This window comes from Neolamprologus brichardi, chromosome 4, assembly GCF_056152115.1.
Source record: "Neolamprologus brichardi isolate AB-2024 chromosome 4, ASM5615211v1, whole genome shotgun sequence".
Taxonomy (NCBI): Eukaryota; Metazoa; Chordata; class Actinopteri; order Cichliformes; family Cichlidae; genus Neolamprologus; species Neolamprologus brichardi.
This window is the reverse complement of record NC_142107.1, coordinates 24,619,957-24,642,500: the sequence shown is the minus strand read 5'-3', so window position 1 is coordinate 24,642,500 and position 22,544 is coordinate 24,619,957. Positions and strand designations below refer to the sequence as shown.

Sequence of the window (22,544 nt, the reverse complement as noted above, 5' to 3'; positions counted from 1 at the left end):
ACCGTTATTACCTCAAATGTATAGATATGTATGTAACAAGTGCAGATAATGAACTGCTGGGATAAATTTTCATGTTCAGTGCAAGTTTAAAGGAATTCTTCATTTTTATACCAAAGTTTAGTTTCGTCTGGCAAACATCTTGTCAAGTCTGGTACGCATAATCATAAACAAGTGTACAGTACACACTATGAGTCAGAATTCATGATAAAAATGCTGCGCCTCAAAAATGATATGGCACACATTACACAACTAGCTTAATTTTCTTGGCAGTGGTACACTAAAGTCACCCTTAGTTGACAGTAAACCCGCCCAAACGTCACCACTGAGCTCTAGATAACCGATTGAGGCAGAATCAAGTCAAAGATTAGCAGGCACGGCTTTAAGCCTGTAAAGTCTTAGAGTCGAAGCTTGTTCACATTCATTTGTGTCCATCACATCATGTCGATCAAGTCAGACTCTCTACAGGAAGAGCTGGAGACAAAAGGCGAGGCTGACGAGTTGGAAGAAGACAAAGATGAAGGAGTGAGCAGGACGACCTCCGCTGGAGGCTGGAGACAAGCGGGTCCCCAGCGTCTTTGTCAGGAAGGCATCAAAGGTGCTCAGTCTGGTGAAGATCATGACTGAGCTTCGTCTCCCCCTGGCGGAGGAGCTTGGAGCTGTTAACACGACCGCCTGGAACCAAGAGCCGCTCTGCTTGCACATCAGCGGGCCGCCAGAAACACCCTGAAAGACGGAAAGGGTCAGTTATTATTATAATCTTATATTTTATATTAGATTATTATTATTATTATTATATTATAATATTCTACATACGATGGTTAATCGTAACCATCGAGTATAGGTTGCAATGGAAATATTAAGCCGTCTGCACATAATTCACTGTGAGTTTTTGTTTCTCCCACACGCTGTGAATGGATCATTAATATTATCAATTGGTGGTTGTAGCTGAGATTCAGAGGTTTCTGTGGCTACACACACGCCAATATTTATATAAAGAAACTTGACTGCACAGAGGTTTAAACTGCAGCTAAGCCCCTTTGCTCCCGGTACTGGGGTGCTTGGCCTCAAGACATATTACATTATTTATTGTGTTTCACAATATAGCCAAAAAATATCACAATATTATATTTTCCTCGTATTGCCCTAGTCGGAGCATTTCAGGATTAATTTTGTTTTGAAGGTGCTCTTCAAATCTGACCACTCAGCTTCCATATTGAAATGGGCACCTAATTTATGTATTTTCTAAACTATAGGTAATCCATCCATCTTCATCCGCTTTATCCGAGGCCAGGTCACGGGGCAGCAGCCTAAGCAAAGAGGCCCAGACCTCCCTCTCCCCAGCCACCTCCTCCAGCTTATCCGGGGTAACACCAAGGTGTTCCCAGGCAAGCCGAGAGATATAATCTCTCCAGCATGTCCTGGGTCTGCCCCGGGGCCTCCTCCCGGTGGGACATGCCTGGAACACCTCACCCAGGAGGCGCCCAGGGGAAATCCTTGTCAGATGCCCGAACCACCTCAGCTGGCTCCTTTCGATGTGGAGCAGCAGCGGCTCTACTCTGAGCCCCTCCCGGATGGCCGAACTTCTCACCCTATCTCTAAGGGAGAGGCCAGCCACCCTTCGGAGGAAGCTCATTTCTGCCGCTTGTATCCGCGATCTCGTTCTTTCGGTCACTACCCACAGCTAGTGGCCATAGGTGAGGGTAGGGGCGTAGATCGTCCGGTAAATTGAGAGCTTTGCTTTTACACTCAGCTCCCTCTTCACCACGACGGACCGGTGCAGCGTCCGCATTACTGCAGCTGCAGCCCCAATCCGTCTGTCGATCTCCGGCTCCCTTCTCCCATCACTCGCGACCAAGACCCTGAGATACTTGAACTCCTCCACTTGGGGCAGGAACTCATCCCCGACCCGGAGTGGGCACTCCACCCTTTTCCAGCTGAGAACCGTGCTGATCCTCATTCCCGCTGCTTCACACTTGGCTGCGAACCATTCCAGTGCGAGCTGGAGGCCCTCGCCTGATGAAGCCAACAGAACCACATCGTCCGCAAAAATCAGAGATGAGATTCTGAGGCCACCAAAGTGAAAGCCCTCCGACACTTGGCTGCGCCTAGAAATCCTGTCCATAAAAATTACGAACAGAACCGGTGACAAAGGGCAGCCCTGGCGGAGCCCATCACCCACCGGGAACGAGTCCAACTTATTGCCGGCAATGCAAACCAAGCTCTTGCAACGGTTGTATAGGGATCGAATGGCCCGTAGCAATGGGCCAGACACCCCATAGTCCCGCAACACCTCCCACAGGACATCCCAAGGGACACGGTCGAATGCCTTCTAGAAGTCCACAAAACACATGTAGGCTGGTTGGGCAAACTCCCATGCACCCTCAAGTATCCTCGAGAGGATAAAGAGCTGGTCCAGTGTTCCGCGACCAGGACGAAAACCGCATTGTTCCTCCTCTATCCGAGGTTCGACTAGTGGACGAACTCTCCTTTCCAGCACCCTGGCATAGACTTTCCCAGGGAGGCTGAGGAGTGTGATCCCCCTGTAGTTGGAACACACCCTCCGGTCCCCCTTCTTAAACATGGGGACCACCACCCCGGTCTGCCAGTCCACGGGTACTGCCCCTGATCTCCACGCAACATTGCAGAGGCGTGTCAACCAGGACAGCCCTACAACGTCCAGAGCCTTCAGGAACTCGGGGCAGACCTCATCAACACCAGGGGCTCTGCCACCAAGGAGTTGTTTAACTGCCTCTGTGACCTCGCCCCCGGAAATTGGCGGGTCATTCCCCTCATTCCCAGAATCTGCTTCCTCCTCGGAAGACGTGTCAGTGGGATTAAGGAGGTCCTCGAAGTATTCCTTCCACCGCCTGACAATTTTCTCAGTCGACGTCAGCAGCACTCCGCCAGCACTATACACAGTGCAGGTAGAGCACCGCTTTTCCATGGCCTCTCCGAACTCCTCCCACACCCGAGTTTTTGCTTCAGCCACTGCCCGGGGCCGCATTGCGCTTGGCCTGTCGATACCTGTCGGCTGCCTCCGGAGTCCCACAGGCTAACCAAGCCTGATAGGACTCCTTCTTCAGCCTGGGGGCTCCCTTCACCTCTGGTGTCCACCATTTGGTTCGGGGATTACCACCAGGCACCAGGCACCAACCACCTTGTGGCCGCAGCTCAATGCAGCAGCTTCGGCAATGGAGAATCTGAACATGGTCCATTCGGACTCAATGTCCCCAGTCTCCCTCGGAATGCTGTTGAAGCTCTGCCGGAGGTGTGCATTGAAGATCTCGCAAACTGGGGCCTCTGCTAGACGTTCACAGCACACCCTCACTACGTGTTTAGGTGCACCGGGTCTGTCCAGCGTCCTCCCCCGCCACCTGATCCAACTCACCACCAGGTGGTGATCAGTTGACAGCTCAGCCCCTCTCTTTACCCGAGTGTACTATAGGTCATCGGGACATAAAATCTACATGTACACAGTCATCAGTCAGAGCTGCTAAAAACACTTTAAAATCTTCCAGCTAAAGTTTTAAACCATTTTAAAGAGTTTTATTCAGTTTCTGAACATTTGGAGAAATCAGAGAACTTTGTTTAAAGCTTTGCTTCTGATAAGCAGCTAAATGCAAGATCCAGAATAAACAACATGTCAGCAGACAGTGTTATAAGAAGAAGAATCCAGTCATTTACCTGCTGCAGTGGAAACACGTCTGTACAGATGCTCTCACTCGATGATGAGTTCCCACAGTTTACCACCGAGGTGTTAAACTGCTGCATAACTTCCTCAGCTAACATCATAAAAGATAAGAAAATCCTGATGTTTGACTAAAGAAACTGTAAGTGCAGTGGTCCACATGTGTAATCTGAGAGATGGACTGGTGCAGAGTCTGGGCAGAACTCTGTCAGCCTTCATGTTGCTGACTCACCTCCTCCTCTTCCAGGACTCCAACCGGCCGCCCAGCACGCCAAGCCCTCGGCGAAGGTTCTCCCGTTGTCCAAGCAGATGGGCTGGATGTAGTCGGTCAGGGTGGGCTGGGCAGATAGACGGAGGATGGCTATGTTGGTCCCGGTCGTGTTGCTTAGAGTGATATTTGTCACATTCAGCGTCACCTCAAAGGGGTTGGATCCATTTAGCTTCAGACGTCCCAACACGACAGTCCACTCGGACGCTACAGGGGAGCTGTGGGAGGAACAAAGCACACAAACATAAACTTCATCAGCTTCAAACAAGATCTACACCTTTACACTCAACTTCATGGGACCCAAGTTCTACAGATTTGAACTCGTTATGTCAACCTGTAATGGCTGTGTTAAACCTCCCCACCTTTCTTGAAGCATAATTGGCCAACACAAGCTGGGGAGAAGATGAGCCATATAGAAGGGAGCATTCCTGACATCAGTGCCATCCATGCAGAGCTGCCGTTAAGTCAGCATGAAATACCGACTTAAAGAAATGTAACTGAGGAGTGGGGCTGGAAGTGCAATACAAAGGTGCTTGCTGATTCGTAGCAACTGTGTATAGACTAGTGCTTAATTTATGCTTTTGCTCTCTTTATTTTTGGGCCTAAAATGTAGCCTATGCATGTGGCCCGCATCTATCATTCATACTCATGTATGGTGGGTCTGAGTTGTTTGGTAATGTTGCTGCTGAAATACTAGCTCTTGATGGAGTTTGTTGATTCTCTTCCTGTAGATTTTGAAAGGGCCCTGGGAAGAAAAAGTAACCAGAAATGCATAGGAGAAAACAAAGGTAGCAAACGAGCCAATCACAGTCATTCCAGTCTGAGTGAAAGCATAATCATATTTCTATGGAGGTGTACATCAGGTTATGCTGTAAAATATGATATACCTACAGACTACATTTAACACAGAAGTATAAGTGGTCCTTAGAGCAGGACATCATAAAACACTACCTGTATAATACACTATACCTGGCTAATTTTTCGAACATAAGAGTGTCCATAAGTGCACGTGGCACCAGGACACATGTGGTGGTAACCCCTGAACCAAATGGAGGACACCTGAGGTGAGGTGAGCCACCAAACTGAAGAAAGAGTTAGCCTGTGGAACTCTGGAGGCAGCTGATAGGTACCGACAGGCCAAGCAGAATGCGGCGCGGACGGTGGCGGAAGCAAAAACTCGGGTGTGGGAGGAGTTCGGACAGGCCAAGGAAAAAGATTTTTGGACTGCCTCGAAGAGATACTGGCAAACTGTCAAGCGACTCAGAAAGGGAAAGCGGTATTCTACCTGCACTGTGTATAGTGCGGGTGGAGTGCTGCTGACTTCGACTGAGAAAATCGTCAGGCGGTGGAAGGAATACTTCAAGGACCTCCTTAATCCCACTGGCACGTGTTCCGAGGAGGAAGCAGAGTCTGGGGACAAAGGGGATGACCCGCAAATCTCTGGGGGCGAGGTCACAGAGGCAGTTAAACAACTCCTTGGTGGCAGAGCCCCTGGGGTGGACGAGGTCCACCCCGAGTTCCTGAAGGCTCTGGATGTTGTAGGGCTGTCCTGGTTGAGACGTCTCAATGTTGCATGGAGATCAGTGGCAGTACCCCTTGACTGGCAGACTGGGGTGGCGGTCCCCATCTTTAAGAAAGGGGACCGGAGGGTGTGTTCCAACTACAGGGGAATCACACTCCTCATCCTCCCTGGGAAAGTCTATGCCAGGGTACTGGAGAGAAGAGTTCATCCATTAGTCGAACCTCGGCTACAGGAGGAACAATGCAGTTTTCGTCCTGGTTGTGGAACACTGGACCAGCTCTTTATCCTCTCAAGGATACTTGAGGGTGCATGGGAGTTTGCCCAACCAGTCTACATGTGTTTTGTGGACTTGTAGAAGGCATTCGACCGTGTCCCTCGGGGTGTCCTGTGGGGGGTGCTCTGGGAGTATGGGGTGTCTGGCCCATTGCTACGGGCCATTCGATCCCTATACAACCGTTGCAAGAGCTTGGTTCGCATTGCCGGCAATAAGTCTGACTCATTCCCGGTGGGTGATGGGCTCCGCCAGGGCTGCCCTTTGTCACCGATTCTGTTCATAATTTTTATCGACATCACTTATTAGTTGTATCATAATCTAACCCATTGGTTCCCAAACTTTTTTGCTGGGCCCCCCTTTGTTTTACAAGAAAACTGTTCGCGGCCCCCCACCATCTAAACATTACTATTTCTATCCCACTGTAACTTTACTGTATAAAGAGCTAACATGTCAGGAGTAGTCAGGAGTAGTAGTCTGGAACCTGACTCTGCGTCTGGAACCAGAGTCAGGTTCCAGACTCTGGTTAGATCAGAGTCTTCAACTTCAGCTGCAACTCACCTTGAGAAACAGTTGGCGTTGCTCAGCACTGAGTCCAAGGCCACCAGAGTCCCACCACACACATGACTTCCATTCTTCTGCAGGCTCGCCATCCACGGCCATGAGCCAGCTGTCGCCATTGAGGTTCCTCCCAAAATGCCAGAATTCTTCGGAGCTTGTCCACAGAACACCGCTGAGGAGAAAAACCAGAGGCACACACAAAGAAATGTTAAAATCTTTAACTATCATTTCAGGTCAGCAAGTTTAGACTTTATGAAAGCACACAAGTTCATCCTAGGATGGTTTTAGAGCTAAAGAAGCCACTTGGGTGTGAGGTGAAACACTTTTAAAAAAACAAAACATTTTTATTTAATGTTAAAAAATAGCATTTATCACTGGAGAAAATGTGATTTTTGCCTGTGTATACTATCAGTTAAAGTTCTTAGAAAAAATAAATCCCAGTAGTTGGAGACTGATGGTGTTGGAGAGTAATGGAATAGATGTACCGGCATTACATATTTAAAATAAAAAATATGAGTAACTGTATTCCGTTACAGTTACCATTTAAAAAGGTGGTACTAAGAATACAGTTACTTTGTTGAAATAAATGGATTACACAGCGGTCTTCTCCTGTTTCATATGTTAGGCTATGCCCTCTTTATTTTTGGTAATTCCACACCAGTGGAAACCCAAACAAAACATGCAATAAGAGGCTCTAATGCCTGGGTCTCAATCTCACGGCCCATGTCACCCCTACTATACCTTCACTTTTAAGTATTATTCAAAAACAGCTACGAGCCCGACATGAACCCGACGTATTAGCCAGAAGTCCCTTTAATACAGTTCAGAGCCGCGGACCTTATTAGCATACTAGTTTTCTATACAAGATCGCTGCAAAAAGTGCAGCCTTACCTAATGTCCACCCTGCTGTTACTCGTTTTATATTAAAACATCTAACAACATCTAGTTGGTATTGGTATGGTGAGTAACCTTCAGTAATAGTAATAAATCTCACAGCAATAGTACATTCATGTAGTTGACAAAAGCATGATAATATATTAAGTAATCCAAAGTATTCAGAATACTTTACTCTCATTGAGTAATGTAACGGAATACGTTACAAAATACATTTTGGGGCATGTAATCTGTAATCTGTAGTGGAATAAATTTTTAAAGTTACCTTCCCAACACTGGAGACTGACTCTATAATGAGCTACAAAGACAGGTGCTCGGGTGATGTCACAGTGCGTGAATGATATCAGAGGTCCGGAAAAGACTGTGAATTAGGGAAGCTGCCTTCTGATCATTGAGCAAAGCAACCCTCTGCTTGGCAAGTACTGAACTCTCCTGAGCGATAGCTAAGCTTTAAGGACCAATGCAAAAAGAAGGGCTTCTCCATTGTGAAAGATCCTCACCATCCTCCCTTAGACTGTTTAATCTGTGGTCATCTGGTACGAGATATCACTTCATTAAATCTATAACATCCAGAATGTGCTAGACATGGGACAAAGTCAAAATAAATTCAGTGATCCCAGAGACTCCGCACATATTGCTGTAGATTTCAGTAATAATAGCCCATAAAATCCACCCAGTGCCTAAGGAAACACCTGTCTTAACGACTGTCAGCCTGTGGCATTGCCGTCTGTCATAATGAAGTGCTTCGAATGCCTTCTCCTAGGTCACATCAGAGCAAAGATTTGTGTTCTTTGCCAGAAACCTTATCTCACCTGGAACAAAAAGGCAGCTATGCCAGGATTCTGCTTATTAACTTCAGCCTTCAACCTTTAACACAGTCATCTTACTGTAACTGATGGTGAAGCTCTCTCTCTACTAGGACTAAGCACTTCACTCTGTTTCAGTTTCAGTTGAAACATCTTACAGAGCAGAAGTGCAACCGTTAGTGAGCCGATGTAGAGACTGCTAGCTACTAACTTAGCATAAACAGGAGGAAAGAGTTGATTGTGGGCTTTAACAAAGGCTGACATCCCACATCGGAAGGTCAGCAGGACAAAATTCCCAGGCATCTACATCAATGAAGGGCTTTTCTGGACTCTGAAACCCACACACCTGGCCGAGAAGGGGCTCAGCACAGCGAGCACTTCCTCAGGAGGTTGAAGTAAGTGGGGAACTCTTCCTCATCCTTGCTGCCTTAGGAGGAATCACTTCCTTAGAAGGCTTTTACCGAAGCACTACTCAGAGCATCCTGATGAGCTGCATCGCACCATGGTATAGTGGCATGACTGACAACAAGACTGCAACGCAGGGTGATGGCTGAGAGGATCGTCTCAGATGCAAAAACAACGGCTTCTCCACTGTGAAGGCCCCCTCGCTTCCTTCGTTCATCAGGTTCTTAAATCAAAAAGGCCTTAGGACTGTGTCTTCTCTTTGTGTTTTCTGCTTGTCATTTATTACATTGTCTGTGAAAAATTTTATTTCAATCCAGTGTCATATAATATGACTGTTATATGACAAAGTAAACTTGTTAACTGAAGTAAACACAACTCGGTATCAGCTGGTTGGAATCAAATAAAATAGTGATCAGTACATTTCTGATTTTAGGCGTGGTGGTTGTTGTAGGATTTGTCGGTTTTGTATTGGTATCTGTGGTGGTAGCTACAGAGGTGATGGTTTTAGGGTTGGTGCTTAACATACGTTTGCTGGTGGTGGATGGAGGGGTTGTGGTAGTAGGGGTGGTGGTGGTTGGCACTGGTGGCAGTCCTGTGCAGGAGACACTGAGGTCACTGTTGATCCCAATGGACGTGAATGTCATGAAGCCCGGCTGGTTGGAGGAGATCTGGCTGTTGATCCAGGTCTGGTACTGGGATACTCTGGCGTAGACTCCTGGAAAATTCGGCAAGGCACAACCTTCCCCAAAACTGACAACTCCCGCCTGAATCCAGCGACCGCTCTGCTTGATCACCATTGGACCTCCTCCATCCCCCTTTGAGAGCAGAAACATTTACTGTTAGCTGAGGAGAAGAAACTGTAGAAGGTGAAAATGTGCCAAACACAGGTCACAACAATCACCTGACAGGAGTCCTTTCCTCCATCACGTAACCCGGCACAGATCATGTTGTCAGTGATATTTCCCACTCCATAGTTACAGTTACACTGCCTGTTTCCCACAACAGGAATCTCCACCTCCGTCAGGTTTTCTGGAGAAGGTAGGGGCACTGAAGGGACCCCCCAGAAAAGTCAGGTTAAAGAAACGTGATTGATTAAATGCACTCAAAGGATGGCTCTACCAAACTTAAAAACAAAGTGCAGTCATGTGCAAACAAAGACAGTAAGACGTGTTTATCTGCTGTGGGTTCTCCTGTGCTGTTCCACTGGCTGACAGTTGGTGGCAGTAAAACACAAAGAAATGTGAAAAAGTGTCACAGTCACAGGGTTCTTTACCGTAAAGGTTTATTATTAAAGTTTTTGTGGTTTACTGTATTTCTGTTTGTTAATATTATTTGGTTAGTTTGGAGTGTTTCTCTTTGTGTGTTGTGTGTATGTCTGATTCATTGTTAGCTACACCCTGGTGTATTTTGGTAATGGTTTTTCTCTGAGACGAAGTTTTATTTCCTTTGAATCGTTTTCTTGATTATTTTTAGCTGTTCTCCCAGGTGTTTCCTCCCCCCCTGTTTTCTTGTGTGTATTTTTAGCCTCAGATCTCCTTTTTGTTGCATCATCACTCATGGTTGTGTGTTTCCTTGTTCCATATATTATTATCATAATGTGTATGATAATAATATATATAACTTTTGCATTTGTTAAATTTTAATTCTCTGTGTTTCTTTCATTTTTTAATGCGTCTCCACAGACCTTGACCTTACATAAGAATTTTATTGCTCAATTTATTTCTAAAATGGTAGATTATAGTCATGATTAATTAAAAAACGATCGGGTGTCTTTATGACCCACCTTCAAATCTTATGTCGCCCCAGCCGGTGACCCAGCTGTTAACACCGCTGTAGAAGGTGCTGTTTGAAGCTGCCAGGCAGACGGGAGAAATGTAGTTGTTGAAAGTCACCGGTGAGGAGAGCTGCAGGAGGCAGATGTCGTTGTTGTTGGTACCAGAGTTGTAGTTTGGATGGTTGATGATCTGTGTTACTGTCCGAGACTCTGCATTGGGATTAGATCCCTGTAGACTCTGACGGCCCAGATTCACAGTCAGACCGGTTGTAGTAATGCTGAGATCATCAGGAGCGACACAAACAGTGCACAGTTATTACAATTGTTATAGACAAGAAAACATATATAAAGTTTGACTTCCCACCCTGTTAAATATTTATCCTGTTACCCCCCTGAGCCCCCAGATTAGCACCTTTCACAGCGTCTTTAAATCTTGTTTAGTGTTCAGCCTCATTACTCACTTTCGACAGCAGTGAGCAGCAGTCAGCACCCACTGACTGTTAATGAGGGATCCTCCACAGAAGTGGAACCCAGATCTTTGCAGACTGACCTGCCAGGGCCAGCTGCCAACAGGAGCCACCTGTCCTCCTACAATCCTGGTGTTCAGAGGCGCCTGACCACAAACTGAAGACCGACATTAAAACACAGAGTGAGCATTACTGTAAGAGCTGTAAACTCTCAGCATTACAAACTGCTGAGTGATGACACAGTGATCCTGGGAGTCTACAGTTCACTCACAAACTAATATTCATATGAAACTAAAGATTTATTACACATAAAAGTAAATCATTACACAAAGAAGCTTTTTCTTACCATCCAGCTGTGACTCAGACTCTGAAACACAGAAACAAACTATTTTAAAACAAATAATCTTCATTCATCATTCTGTGATTAGTTCACTGTCTGTAATAATAGTGGAAAAGTCTGGTTTGCTAGAAGCAAGAGTGTTAAAAATTAAGCCAAGACTTGCAGTTCCTCTAACATCCATCAGAGTGTGCAACAGTGAATCATTAGAACCAAACTGACCACCATTAATGTTGCAATTGTTGTGTACATCTGTTATATACATATATTTTATATACATAAAAGTGTGTGTGTGTGTGTGTGTGTGTGTGTGTGTGTGTGTGTCAGACTCAGAGGGAGGAGGGGTTTACTGTGTGACGAGCTGTCGATGTTGGTCTCTCACACAGAGAAATACAGGACACACACTGTGTGTTGTACAACTTATTCTTCATGCTTGACCCCAGCAGAGTCCTCGCCCTCCATAGTTACTCCATCGTTAATTAGAAAATGGTTTTCTGAGATATTTACTGAGACAGCCTGTTCTGCTTCTGGAGATTCACCTTCCTCATCAGTGTTTTGCAATCATAGCGAGATGTGGCGCCATCTCAGGACGCGACCAACTTCCTGCTTATCGTCATGAAGGAAAAATGTCATCACACCTCAGATTATTTGCATTTATCTACAAAAATTCAGAGTTCAAACATCTTTTCAAAACATCTCCTCGGCCTTAATTAATCTCAGAATAGATAATCAGTAACAATCAGCCACAAGAACCTTCACTCCACCACTTCACTAAAAAATGTCAGATTTATGCTAACGGCTCTACAAACCCATCAGCTGTGTTTACACAGCATTGCAGCATGTCGTTCCATTGTTGTGCTCTCTCACCTTTAGTCTGTCATTCTGCTTTTTTTCCATCTCCTTCCCCACCCTGCCAAACCGCCGAGGTAGGTGACTGCCGCACCCTGACCCTGGCTCTCCTGCAGAGTTTGTCCTCTTAGTTTTTAACTTTAAAGACCCTACAGTGATCGTTATGGTCTTTACTTTGCAGTTCAAAGTGCCGTAAGGTTACTGTTGTTATTTGGTGTTCTATCAATACACCAAATCAATTTCTAAGTCTGTGTTTAATCTCTTCAACACTTCAATCTGTTAAAATCGTACTACAATTATTATACCTGATGGAGTGACTTCTTCCATTCATGTGTAATAAAAGCATCTTAAGATGACGTCAAGGTGTGAAACTACTTCCTTTAGTCCACAGGTGTCGAACTCCAGGCCTCAAGGGCCGGTGTCCTGGAGGTTTTAGATGTGTCCTTGATCCAACACAGCTGATTTAAATGGCTAAATGACCTCAACATGTCTTCAGTTCTCCAGAGGCCTGAAAATGGACTAATCATGTGATTCAGGTGTGTTGACCCAGGGTGAGATCTAAAACCTGCAGGACACCGGCCCTCGAGGCCTGGAGTTTGACACCCCTGCTTTAGTCTCATGTCTTTGCCTGCAGTTCACATTGAAACTAGTTTATTATGGTTGCATCATCTCCAGAAACATGGAGTTTAATTTGTGAGAGTATCTTCCAAACCACAAAGCTGAGAATACTTTCAAAGAAAAATCTTTACCCCAATAAGAAAAGACGTCATGTGACTGCAAGCTCTCTTCTAACTCCATTATCACATCCCAAAACACCCAATATGTACATGTGCTGTAATCAAATCATTCGTGTGAATACTAAGCTGTACAGATCAGAATCTCATGTTATGAGAGGTGATTTATATCCTCAGGCTGTGATGGCTGTCATGTAATTAATATCCTTAGTGTGATGTTTACAGAACTTTTATTTTGAAAGGTTGAATGTAAGGCGGAAGGAGGATATAGAAAAAGGAGACAACAGAAAACGGTAGATGAACAAGTTAGCGCTGCAGACTGTGTTGCCGCTGCAAGCCTGAGAATTAAAGAATGGAACTGAGAAATACTGAAGGTGTCATCATTAATGTTTGAGGCATGCAAACATTACACTTATTTTTTTATTATATTGTTTTATGTACAGAAAAGAAGATCAGACACCAGCGAGGGAGGATAAGAAGGACAGACGCAACAACATTGTCATCCCCTATGTAGCCGGTGTATCAGAGAAACTCAGGAGGGTTTTCTCCAAGCATGACATCCCGGTGTACTTCAGACCCAGCAACACACTCAGACAAAAACTGGTTCACCCGAAAGACAAAACGCCAAAACACAGACTTAACAATGTGGTGTATGCCGTACAGTGCAGCGAGGAATGCCCAGACCTCTACATTGGAGAGACCAAACAGCCACTTCACAAGCGCATGGCACAACACAGAAGAGCCACCTCCACAGGACAAGACTCAGCTGTCCATCTGCATCTTAAGGTCAAAGGTCACTCTTTCGAGGATGCCAATGTTCACATTTTGGACAGAGAGGACAGATGGTTTGAAAGAGGAGTGAAAGAAGCATCTATGTCCACTGTGAGCGACCATCTTTGAACAGAGGCGGTGGTTTACGACACCAACTCTCTGCCATCTATAATCCAGTTTTGAGATCCCTTCCCAGACGCCTTAACGCCCACTCACACCCTGGGCCATCTGACCTCAGGAATTCGCATGATAAGGTGGGGCCAGGTTTCATAATGAACTCACCCGAAACTCTGGCTGATTGGGACCCACACCCAGTTCCACACCTTTGCTCAGGCGATTAGAGGATCATCAGGGGGTCCTTTTGTCCCTCTGTGGGGGGACACTCCCACCAGGTTTATATCTGGGACTCTCCACCATTTGACCTTAGAACTGAAGAAGCCTCTCGGATGAGAGGTGAAACGTCTTCAAGTAACTTAAAGAAGTCCAGACGCTTTTCTTTGCAAGCTCCTTTGATTGTTTTATGTACTTTAATCGTGAAGGTTTGTAGAGTAAGGCCACTTTTGACTCACAAACTAAGTGCTCACCCAGACTGAAAACAGGAAGTGTAGAGCTGTACAAGTATGTTAATAACTACAGGAAGCCAGACAGAAAAGAGGAACTTTGCCATATAAGCAATGTTTGTATCAAAACTGTGACGTGTAAAGTACCAAAATAAAACCTATATGAGACACAGTTTATGATTCTAATGTTAGAGATCCTGCAACTGGTGTCTGGGCTGTGCAGGGGTCTCTGTCTTCCGGAAGATGATTGAATAAAAAGAAATATAAATGTTTTAACCCACTATGAGTCGGTTTTCTCTGTTCTATCATGGGGACAAAAGAATCGGGGTTAACGCTGTACAGCACAAAGGCATCACAGTTCACTAGAACCACAACTAAGGCTGAAAAAAAATTATTTCGCAGAACAAACAATAAAACTGAAAAATCTTTGAGTCTAAATGTCATGGTAGGCTGTGTGGCAGGCAGGCAAGCAGGAGTGGTGGATCCAAAATGCAGGACTCAGACACAGAAGTACAACTTAAAGCGCAGCTTTATTGCTGGGAAAAACCTCTTAATAAACTAAACTCACCAAAAGACAAACAAAAACACTGGTGGACTAAAACACTGTAGCAGAAATACTGAGCTGGAGACGAAACACGGAGGCAAAACACACAGCTTGTTGAGGGTACAACGCGACACTGACTCAGAGAAACACAGGGTTTAAATACACTGGGAAGTAACGAGGGGAATGAGACACAGAAGGAGAGCACAGCTGGGAGAAATCAGGACTGACGAGACAAGCAAAGCAGGACGCATTCACACAAGACACGGACCTTCAAAGTAAAACAGGAAGTATGACACAGAGACGCGAACTTGACACGGTGGAGACAGCAACTAAGAAACAGAGACATAACCAGTAAGGCAGAGGACTCGATGAACCAAAAGACACAGAGGGAAACTCAAACATGCAGACAGGCTTACACAGAACAGAGGGGACACAGAGAGACATGAAGGGCAAGGGATCGAAACTAGAAACCATAGAATAAATCACACACAAGTACAATAATACAAAAATCACAAAGAACTAAAAACGCTGGGTCAGGAGACCCAGGACCCTGACACCAAATACTTGGTTGACATTTACAGATGACTCAAAGTATTTGTGCTGTAATACCAGCTCTGAACTTAATATTACCGCTGATTAATATCACCCATGTCACTGCACTTTTAGAAACTAACTGTGATATGAAAGAAAAAAACATTAAAATAAAATAAAGGTTAAAAAGTGATTAAAAGTTCAAATAAAATAAAGCAGCTCTAATAACTGTGATACAGACGCTGATTGATGGAGAGCAGTTCAGCCTCTCAGCTGCTTCCAAACCAAACAGATTAATCTGTGTTTAAGTTTTCATCACCAAGATAAAGATGAAGCTAAAGCACAACACCAGTCCTCCTTTTCCTGCTGTGTCACTTTAAAGTGAAGCGATGTGCTCCTGAGTGTTTTCGCCCTCTGAGTCGTACCTGATGCAGGTGTGTGCAGAGAGCTCTTACCTTGGGTCAGGAGCATCAGCCCAGCAGCCAAACACATCACTTTGTAGAAAGCCATCGCTGTAAGATCCAAACCTCCAGACCTGCTGAGGCTTAAATAGCCTTCCTCTGTCCTCCTCCTCTCTGACACACCCAACACCTCACTGCAGCTCACCTGATCCCCCTCACATCAGACACGCTGTAACAGGAATTTCAGCTTTCAGGCATCAGTCTTGAACTTGTTTATTAATGATTTACTTTTTTTTAGATTAATTATCCATTGCACATGAGGAAACCAAAGCCTTGCTACAGACTGAAATATTTTTCCTTTACCTGAGGACCTGTTCTCAGATATCATTCGTTTGCAGTTTCATCAGAGAAAAATTTCCCCTCAGCAGGATTTCATTTACAAAAGTCTGCAGGGAAAGTAGGTCCAATTATAGGAAATCTTTCTTTTAAAACTAGCCTGCACTGAAGGCGCCTTTAGTCAACATCACAAACGTCACAAATGTCTTCATGGAAAGTTGGCCACCAAGAACCAATCTTAAAAGGAAACTAGAAGAAAAGGCTGCGCTATGCCAAAATACACAATAAGTGGCAACAGATCAGGTGATGACTCATCACTCATGTATGTACAGAGGTCAGGAGAAAGGTACAACAGTGAGTGTTTATATCCAGAATCAAAATCCTGCTCCTCACATACAAGGTCTTAAATAATCAGGCCCCATCTTATCTTAATGACCTTGTAGTACCATATCACCCTATTAGAGCACTTCGCTCTCGCTCTGCAGGCCTACTTGTTGTTCCTAGAGTATTTAAAAGTAGAATGGGAGGCAGAGCCTTCGGTTTCCAAACTGACTGGTGTCATGACAGAGTGTATGTCATCCAGATGTGGGTCAGGTCTGGCAATGATTGCACTGTTTATGTTCCTATTTTCCTATTTCAGTTAGAAGACCCAAATGCCATGTTGCAATACTGTACTGCTATGGAAGCCAACGTTTCAAATGCAGGTTTGACAGGTTTGTGAGTGTACACTTTGTCCAAAACCTAGTGACGGTTTACTCATCTTTGCCAGTGGGTGGCTGTAGCTCAGGAGGTAGACCAGCTCACCAACTGGTCAGAAGGTTAGTGGTTCGATCCCTGGCTCCTTCAATGTCAAGAATGTGTATGAATGTAGTTAGGAAGCACTCAGTGTGATTGGGTGAATGTGGTATGTTGTATAGAGCACAGACTAGAAGAGAAAGAAAACTAGAAACCTATATAAGAGTCAGTCATTCAATGTCTGAACAGAGTTTTGTCATGTCACTTTTGCATGTTCCAGCACATGTTTTTATTACATGGCTTGATTAAGGTTCACATTTGGCTGACATCTGGGGCCAGAGCTGAAACTGTTCTGGAGCAGCAGTGTGTCTGCAACTGCCCCGTAGCCACACACAACTTACACATGGTCCACATACCGCAAAGAATGACGGCCCTTTGGTGGCCCAGACCAGGTTTGCCAGAGGTGGCCCACATATGGGCCAGCACAGGACCACCAGTGTGTCTGCAACTGGGCTTGTGCCATCAGTCTTTGGGGTATGTGGGCCATGTGTAAGCACATTGTGTGGGCTAGATCTGGGCCATACCAATTTTACTATGTAGGCTTTCCTTTTTGCTAAACCATATAGTTAGAGCTGGATCAGGTGACCCTGAATCCTCCCTTAGTTATGCTGCAATAGGTGTAGAGGATTCCCATGATGCACTGTGTTTATACACTTCTGTGCATTGAAACATTACTTATTATTAATATCTGGCTCTTCTACAGCATGTCTTTATCCTGTCTTCCAAATGAGATACTATCGGTCATAGATCGGCCTCTCCGGAGTCCAGACCTCAAATTAGCTGAAGCAGTGTGGCAGCATCCTGACAGAGAACAGAACAAAATGCAGAAACATCCAAAGAGCACTGACTGTCCTTCAAGACACCTGGAGAACGGTTCCTGAGGGTCCTCAGAGCTGACAGGGAGCTCAGAAACAACTTGGTCACACCAAATATTCACATCCAAACTCTGCCTATAGTCTACTGTGGTGTGAATAAGGCACGGCAGGCCCAGGGATCAGTGTTTTGAGCCATTTTATTTACATCACCTCACACCACAACCCCGCAACCCCTGAGTCCTCGTGTTTTTAACTTGGCGGACGTGATTAAGGATGCCGTGCAGGTGCATCCGCTCTCCCTGCACGGCACCGCAGGCCACGCCCCACCACATCTATCATTAAATCATCTATAGCATCTATTTGACATTTTCCTCCATGATAAGAATTAAAAGGAGGTGGCTCAGAACTTTTGCACAGAACTGTACCCTTCAGTTTTTCCACAACCAGCTTTGCAAAGCCAGCAGACATGTCTGAAGGATCCGTGTGGTAATTGTATTTTTGATGGTACATTTCAAATACTCAACGCTGCTTCACTTGTAATGTGGTTTAATGACATGAGGACATCTCCAGTTAGGTTAAAACCAGCTGAGTTGATTCTTCATCCATCTTTTGTGTATTTACTCAGTGAAGCAGTAAATAAACAGTGACGGCTGGCAGAACATTTAATAATGTCCCAAATACTTCCCGGGCCCTCAGGTGATCTGCACAAAAACAACAACCATTGCTGTGTCACCGGGTGAATCTCACCTGTCCACATTCCTTGACAGTTAGGTGTGGCGTGGATAAATAAAGACGAGGAGGTGAGTACATGACACAAATCAGTGGTGCCTACTTTACCTGAAACATTAAAAAGCTTAAACTGTTGTGAGGTCGTTGTTGTAATTTATACCGGAGCAGGCCAGATTGTTGGAGATTATTTTACCTGATGCCCTGTGTTGCTTTTGCACAATAAAGAGAGCATTTGTATAAAACATTTTAATATTGTAACCAGTTTGTTTGTGCAGGTGTGTGTAGTGCCACTGCCAGTTATCTGCTACAAATATTTGATTAACTTATTTTGGAAAAATATGATATGAAACTTTACCTCATTTTTGATCACAACCGATCGACAATGTGTTTGAATCTGTGGTTAATCATCCTGAATCGCTCTGAGACGCTACAATAGGTCATCCAACTGTCTTTGAAGGAAACATTTTAATTTTGAATTTCAGTCAAGCTGCATTTTTCCAAAAAAAAAAAAAAAAAAAGTGTCAAAGGACTGAACTATTTTGCTCGTAGCATAGTAATATTAAATGCAAGGCACTCTGTGCATAACATGGGAATTGGGGCCTGAACCCCCCAAAAGGCTTACTCATAGTGTTCCCATGTACAGCATTCAGGTTTTCCTGATGCTTCAGAAAATTTGAGAACAGTTATCAAATCAGATTTATGCAATGGAGGATTGTTTTTAATTAATAATGTCAAAATTTGAAGTAAGTAACCAAAGGTGGTAATATTCATCTACATTACAAGAACATCCAAGCTGCACAGCTCATATATGAGGAAACTGTCCTACAAACTCAGTGGTTGAAAGTCCGTTGACCTGCTCTTTAGAGCTGACTGACATTTTTACAGACGTTTTTGTCTCTCCTTCAGTCGTCTGTGCCTCCATCCTTCCAGTCCACCGCCACCGTGCCCCTCCCTAACAAAAACAACATAACCTGCTGATCACTCTGCTCTTTAATCCTGATGGCAGGGATGGAAATCGGAGAAGTTTCGCCGTTATCCTTTTAACAGTCGATGCAAATCATTAAGGAAGCAGCTTCTGTTTGTGCTGTAGGACTCACCCAGAGATAATAAAGGACAGATATACCACACATCTGCTCTGTGAAGAAAGCCAATGCATTTGCATCCTTCATTTTACTGCGCTGGCAGTGGGACCGACACTGTGGGGAGTGTCAACAATAAACCTGCTGCTTGCTCAGGAATAAACTGGTCAAACTGCATCAGGTTGCTCTGAATCAACTTTAGTCAGAGTCTCAGTAAACAGATGTTTTAGAAGAAGCGAAACACTGAAATTTCCACTGAGCACATCTCGAACAACCGTCATGTCGAAACTACGTCTCTTTCATTTACAACCCTGAAGGGAATCCGATAACAATCTGAAAACAATAGAAACCACAATAGAAAATACTTCAGGATGAGTCAGCAGAAAAAGCTGTTTGCTGAGGGGTTTTCATGTTTAACTAGGCGCTATCATAGCCAAAAAAAGATGAAGGAAAGACTTTCTGATCCGAGTCAGTTAACCTTCAGGGATCTCAGTATCATGGTCCTCGGTCGTTGACCCAGTGTTTTGAGTTTATTGTTATTATTTTCCAGTTTCTGCTGTTTTGTATTTGTTCTTATGGTTTGAGTTGTGTGTTTAGTGTTTCTATCATCCCTACCTGTGTCCTTCCTCTGTGTTCTGTTCGTGTGCCCGAGTTGGTGTTGTGAAACAGTCTGTGAGTTTCCTGTTTACTTTGTAGGTTTGTGTCTCGTTATGCCCATTAGTTCCAGCTGTGTCCCCTCCTGTGTGCCATTTCCTGATTACCTGGTGTGTGTATTTATACTGCGTGTCTGCCTGTGCTCCTCGTCGCGTCGTCTGCATTTCTCTGCATCATTTTGGTATGTCTCCGTGTCTCTCTGTTCCTCGCTTTGTGTCCTCTGTTTGTGTTAGTTTCACCAGTTTAGGTTTATGTTTAGTTCTGCCCTCACCTTGGGTTTTTCACTGTAAATAAATCTCCACCTGCATCTCCACTGCCATCTGCATCTTGGGTCCGACTGCTGCCCAGCCGTGACACTCAGTCTTTCCACAAACCATTGAATCCATTTCAGCTCCTTTTACCACAGTGACAACAAGGAAATAGTTTAGCAGCCTGTTCGGGCTGCTCAGGTAGTCCATCTAATGAACCTTCACAATAGTGATGTGTCGGTCGTAAACGAAGCGGCTCGTAGAGCCGACTCTTTGAAGTGAACGGCGTGAGCCGGCTGTTTTTTTTTTTTCTTTCTCTCACTCTCTCTCTCCCCACCTTTTTCCCCCGCGACCCGGCCCCGGATAAAGCGGAAGAAAATAGATGGATGGATGGATGAGTGAGGATACAGTGATCCTGGGAGTCTACAGTTCACTCACAAACATATGAAACTAAAGATTTATTACACATAAAAGTAAATCATTACACAAAGAAGCTTTTTCTTACCACCCAGCTGTGACTCAGACTCTGAAACACATAAAACAAACTATTTTAAAACAAACAATCTTCATTCATCTGTCTGTGATTAGTTCACTGTCTGTAATTACTGTGTGAAGTTACAGTTAATGTAACACTACGTCTCCTCATCAGAGGCTCTGTGTTGTTGGTCCATGCAGGTGAGCATGGTTCAATGAGAAACAGTGTGATGCGTGTAACCTGTTACGTTATTGTTTGTATGTGTTTGGCAAAAGAGAAAAAAAAGTGCAGATTTCATCCTGTAGACGTCTGCTCTGTCAGCTGATCTGTAGATCCAACCCTTTGAGGAAAACATGAAGCACAGAGGGAACAGTCTCTGACTGCAGCTCATCACTCCAGTGAACCACCTGACTCAAACAGGCTCTGCTGCACATGGTCCTCATTTATAAAGTACTCTACAAACTTGAACATTACAGCTAAACGGTGAATTTTCCTGTTTCCGTACAGCTAGTGTGAGAAAGTATTAGAGCAGGTTGCATGTCTCATGTCCCCTCTGACCAGTGTTGCCAACTTAGCGACTTTGTCGCTATATTTAGCGAGTTTTCAGACCCCCTAGCGACTTTTTTTCTAAACAAAGTCGCTAAAAAAAGACGTGAAAGCGCATATCGCTTTTACTCTCAACAAGCAGCGGGTGCTGTAACGCAGTCAGTTCTGCTTTTACTGTGATGCTGTTTTGTGGATCAGGTTTAAAACTACTTATAAACACACACACAAAGTAACTCCACCAGAGTGCCTATTTCGGGTCACTTTTGCCGGTCCAAGCCCGGGTAAAGGAGCAGGGTTGGAATTGTGACATTACAAAAAACAATAATTGCTAAAATAAATTTAATTTGTAGTTCTAAATAAATTCTAAATGCATTTAGGACGTTTTTTACTCACTTTATGTCTCGTTGTTACGTCCCTCTGGAGCCTCTAATCTGCTCAGTGTGTTCAGCTGGTGCTAATTGGCCACACCTAGTCAGGTGTGGGTAAAAGCATACCTGAGGCAAGCTTCTCAGGAGCTCACTTGTCTTTGCCTTGGTGGCACCAGCCATTTTAGCCGACCTGATGTTCCATTTCAAGACAAAACCTCTGTTCACCTACACTCTGGTATTCGTCTCCTTTTTTAAGTGGCGGCTCGTCCGGGATATTTGGACATTTTAGCGGAGTTCGAATACCAGTTTTTTGTATTGCTTTGGGTGGGTGAGTGATGGTGTTCACTGTAATTGAGCAAACTCCCTTTAGTCAGTGTGTTTCAGCTGGGTAGCTGTGCTGCCCTTCCAGCGAAGCACTTGTTTGTTGTTTTGCTTTATTGTGTTAGTTTGTTGTGTTTGGTGGCTATCCTGGGTGGGGGTACGCTTCGGAGTTTGGTAGGAGACTATATCTCTGGTCTGCTGCCTGCTCTCGAGTTCGCGTTTAAAGTTGCCTCGAGCCTGGTACACCACTGAAGACTAGACAGGTAAAGTTTTATTGTCTTTTAGCGTTTTAGGTTGGGAGTTGCACATAGTAAACCAGTGGCACCAAACTTGGCTAGAGGTTTGAGACCATTCAATAATTATGGTCTTGTGGCTGAGGCAGGTAGACCATTTTTAAGTTGGCATAATGTGTACTGTGTGTGCATATGTCAGTGTTGATGGATGCAAATGAGATCCTTGTGAGGTGAGTGTTTTGTGCTGTGACCTTTAGTGTTGTGGGGAATATGGTATTTTGTTGGATCACTTGTGAGTGTTGTTGGCCAGGTGATGGCAATAACACTGTGGGGTGCTGAACCACCCTTGATGTGATCATTGTGTGGCCATAGCTCTCCATTTTGTGGTTGGTCACTAGCATGCTTCCTTTACTGAACTTTGTGGATTAAGTAACTTGTTGTGGTATAGGGCCACTCATATGTGACCGTTTGTGTGGTGGAGACCACAGATCACTTGTGTGTGATTGTTCGTGGCTGGTTTCATTTTGTGTTGTAACAGGCTGAATAATCATTTTGGGTTTGT

At 44.7% G+C, this 22,544-nt stretch overlaps 1 protein-coding gene across 1 annotated transcript in view; it reads right to left on the bottom strand.

The window, feature by feature from the left end:
* LOC148103048 (polyserase-2-like) overlaps positions 1–15,538 on the bottom strand; it is a 15,730-nt gene extending 192 nt beyond the window's left edge. The window contains exons 1-10 of the mRNA XM_087840142.1: positions 15,438–15,538; positions 11,003–11,023; positions 10,651–10,813; positions 10,199–10,467; positions 9,317–9,462; positions 8,942–9,230; positions 6,311–6,482; positions 3,921–4,174; positions 3,685–3,782; positions 1–723 (exon numbers count right to left, since the gene is read on the bottom strand). The exon at positions 1–723 is cut by the window's left edge and continues 192 nt beyond it. Coding sequence (XP_087696268.1) covers positions 460–723; positions 3,685–3,782; positions 3,921–4,174; positions 6,311–6,482; positions 8,942–9,230; positions 9,317–9,462; positions 10,199–10,467; positions 10,651–10,813; positions 11,003–11,023; positions 15,438–15,492 — 1,731 coding nt within the window. The 5' untranslated portion in view covers positions 15,493–15,538 and the 3' untranslated portion in view covers positions 1–459. The remainder of the gene's footprint in view (positions 724–3,684; positions 3,783–3,920; positions 4,175–6,310; positions 6,483–8,941; positions 9,231–9,316; positions 9,463–10,198; positions 10,468–10,650; positions 10,814–11,002; positions 11,024–15,437) is intronic.
* Between the last annotated feature and the right edge of the window lie 7,006 nt (positions 15,539–22,544).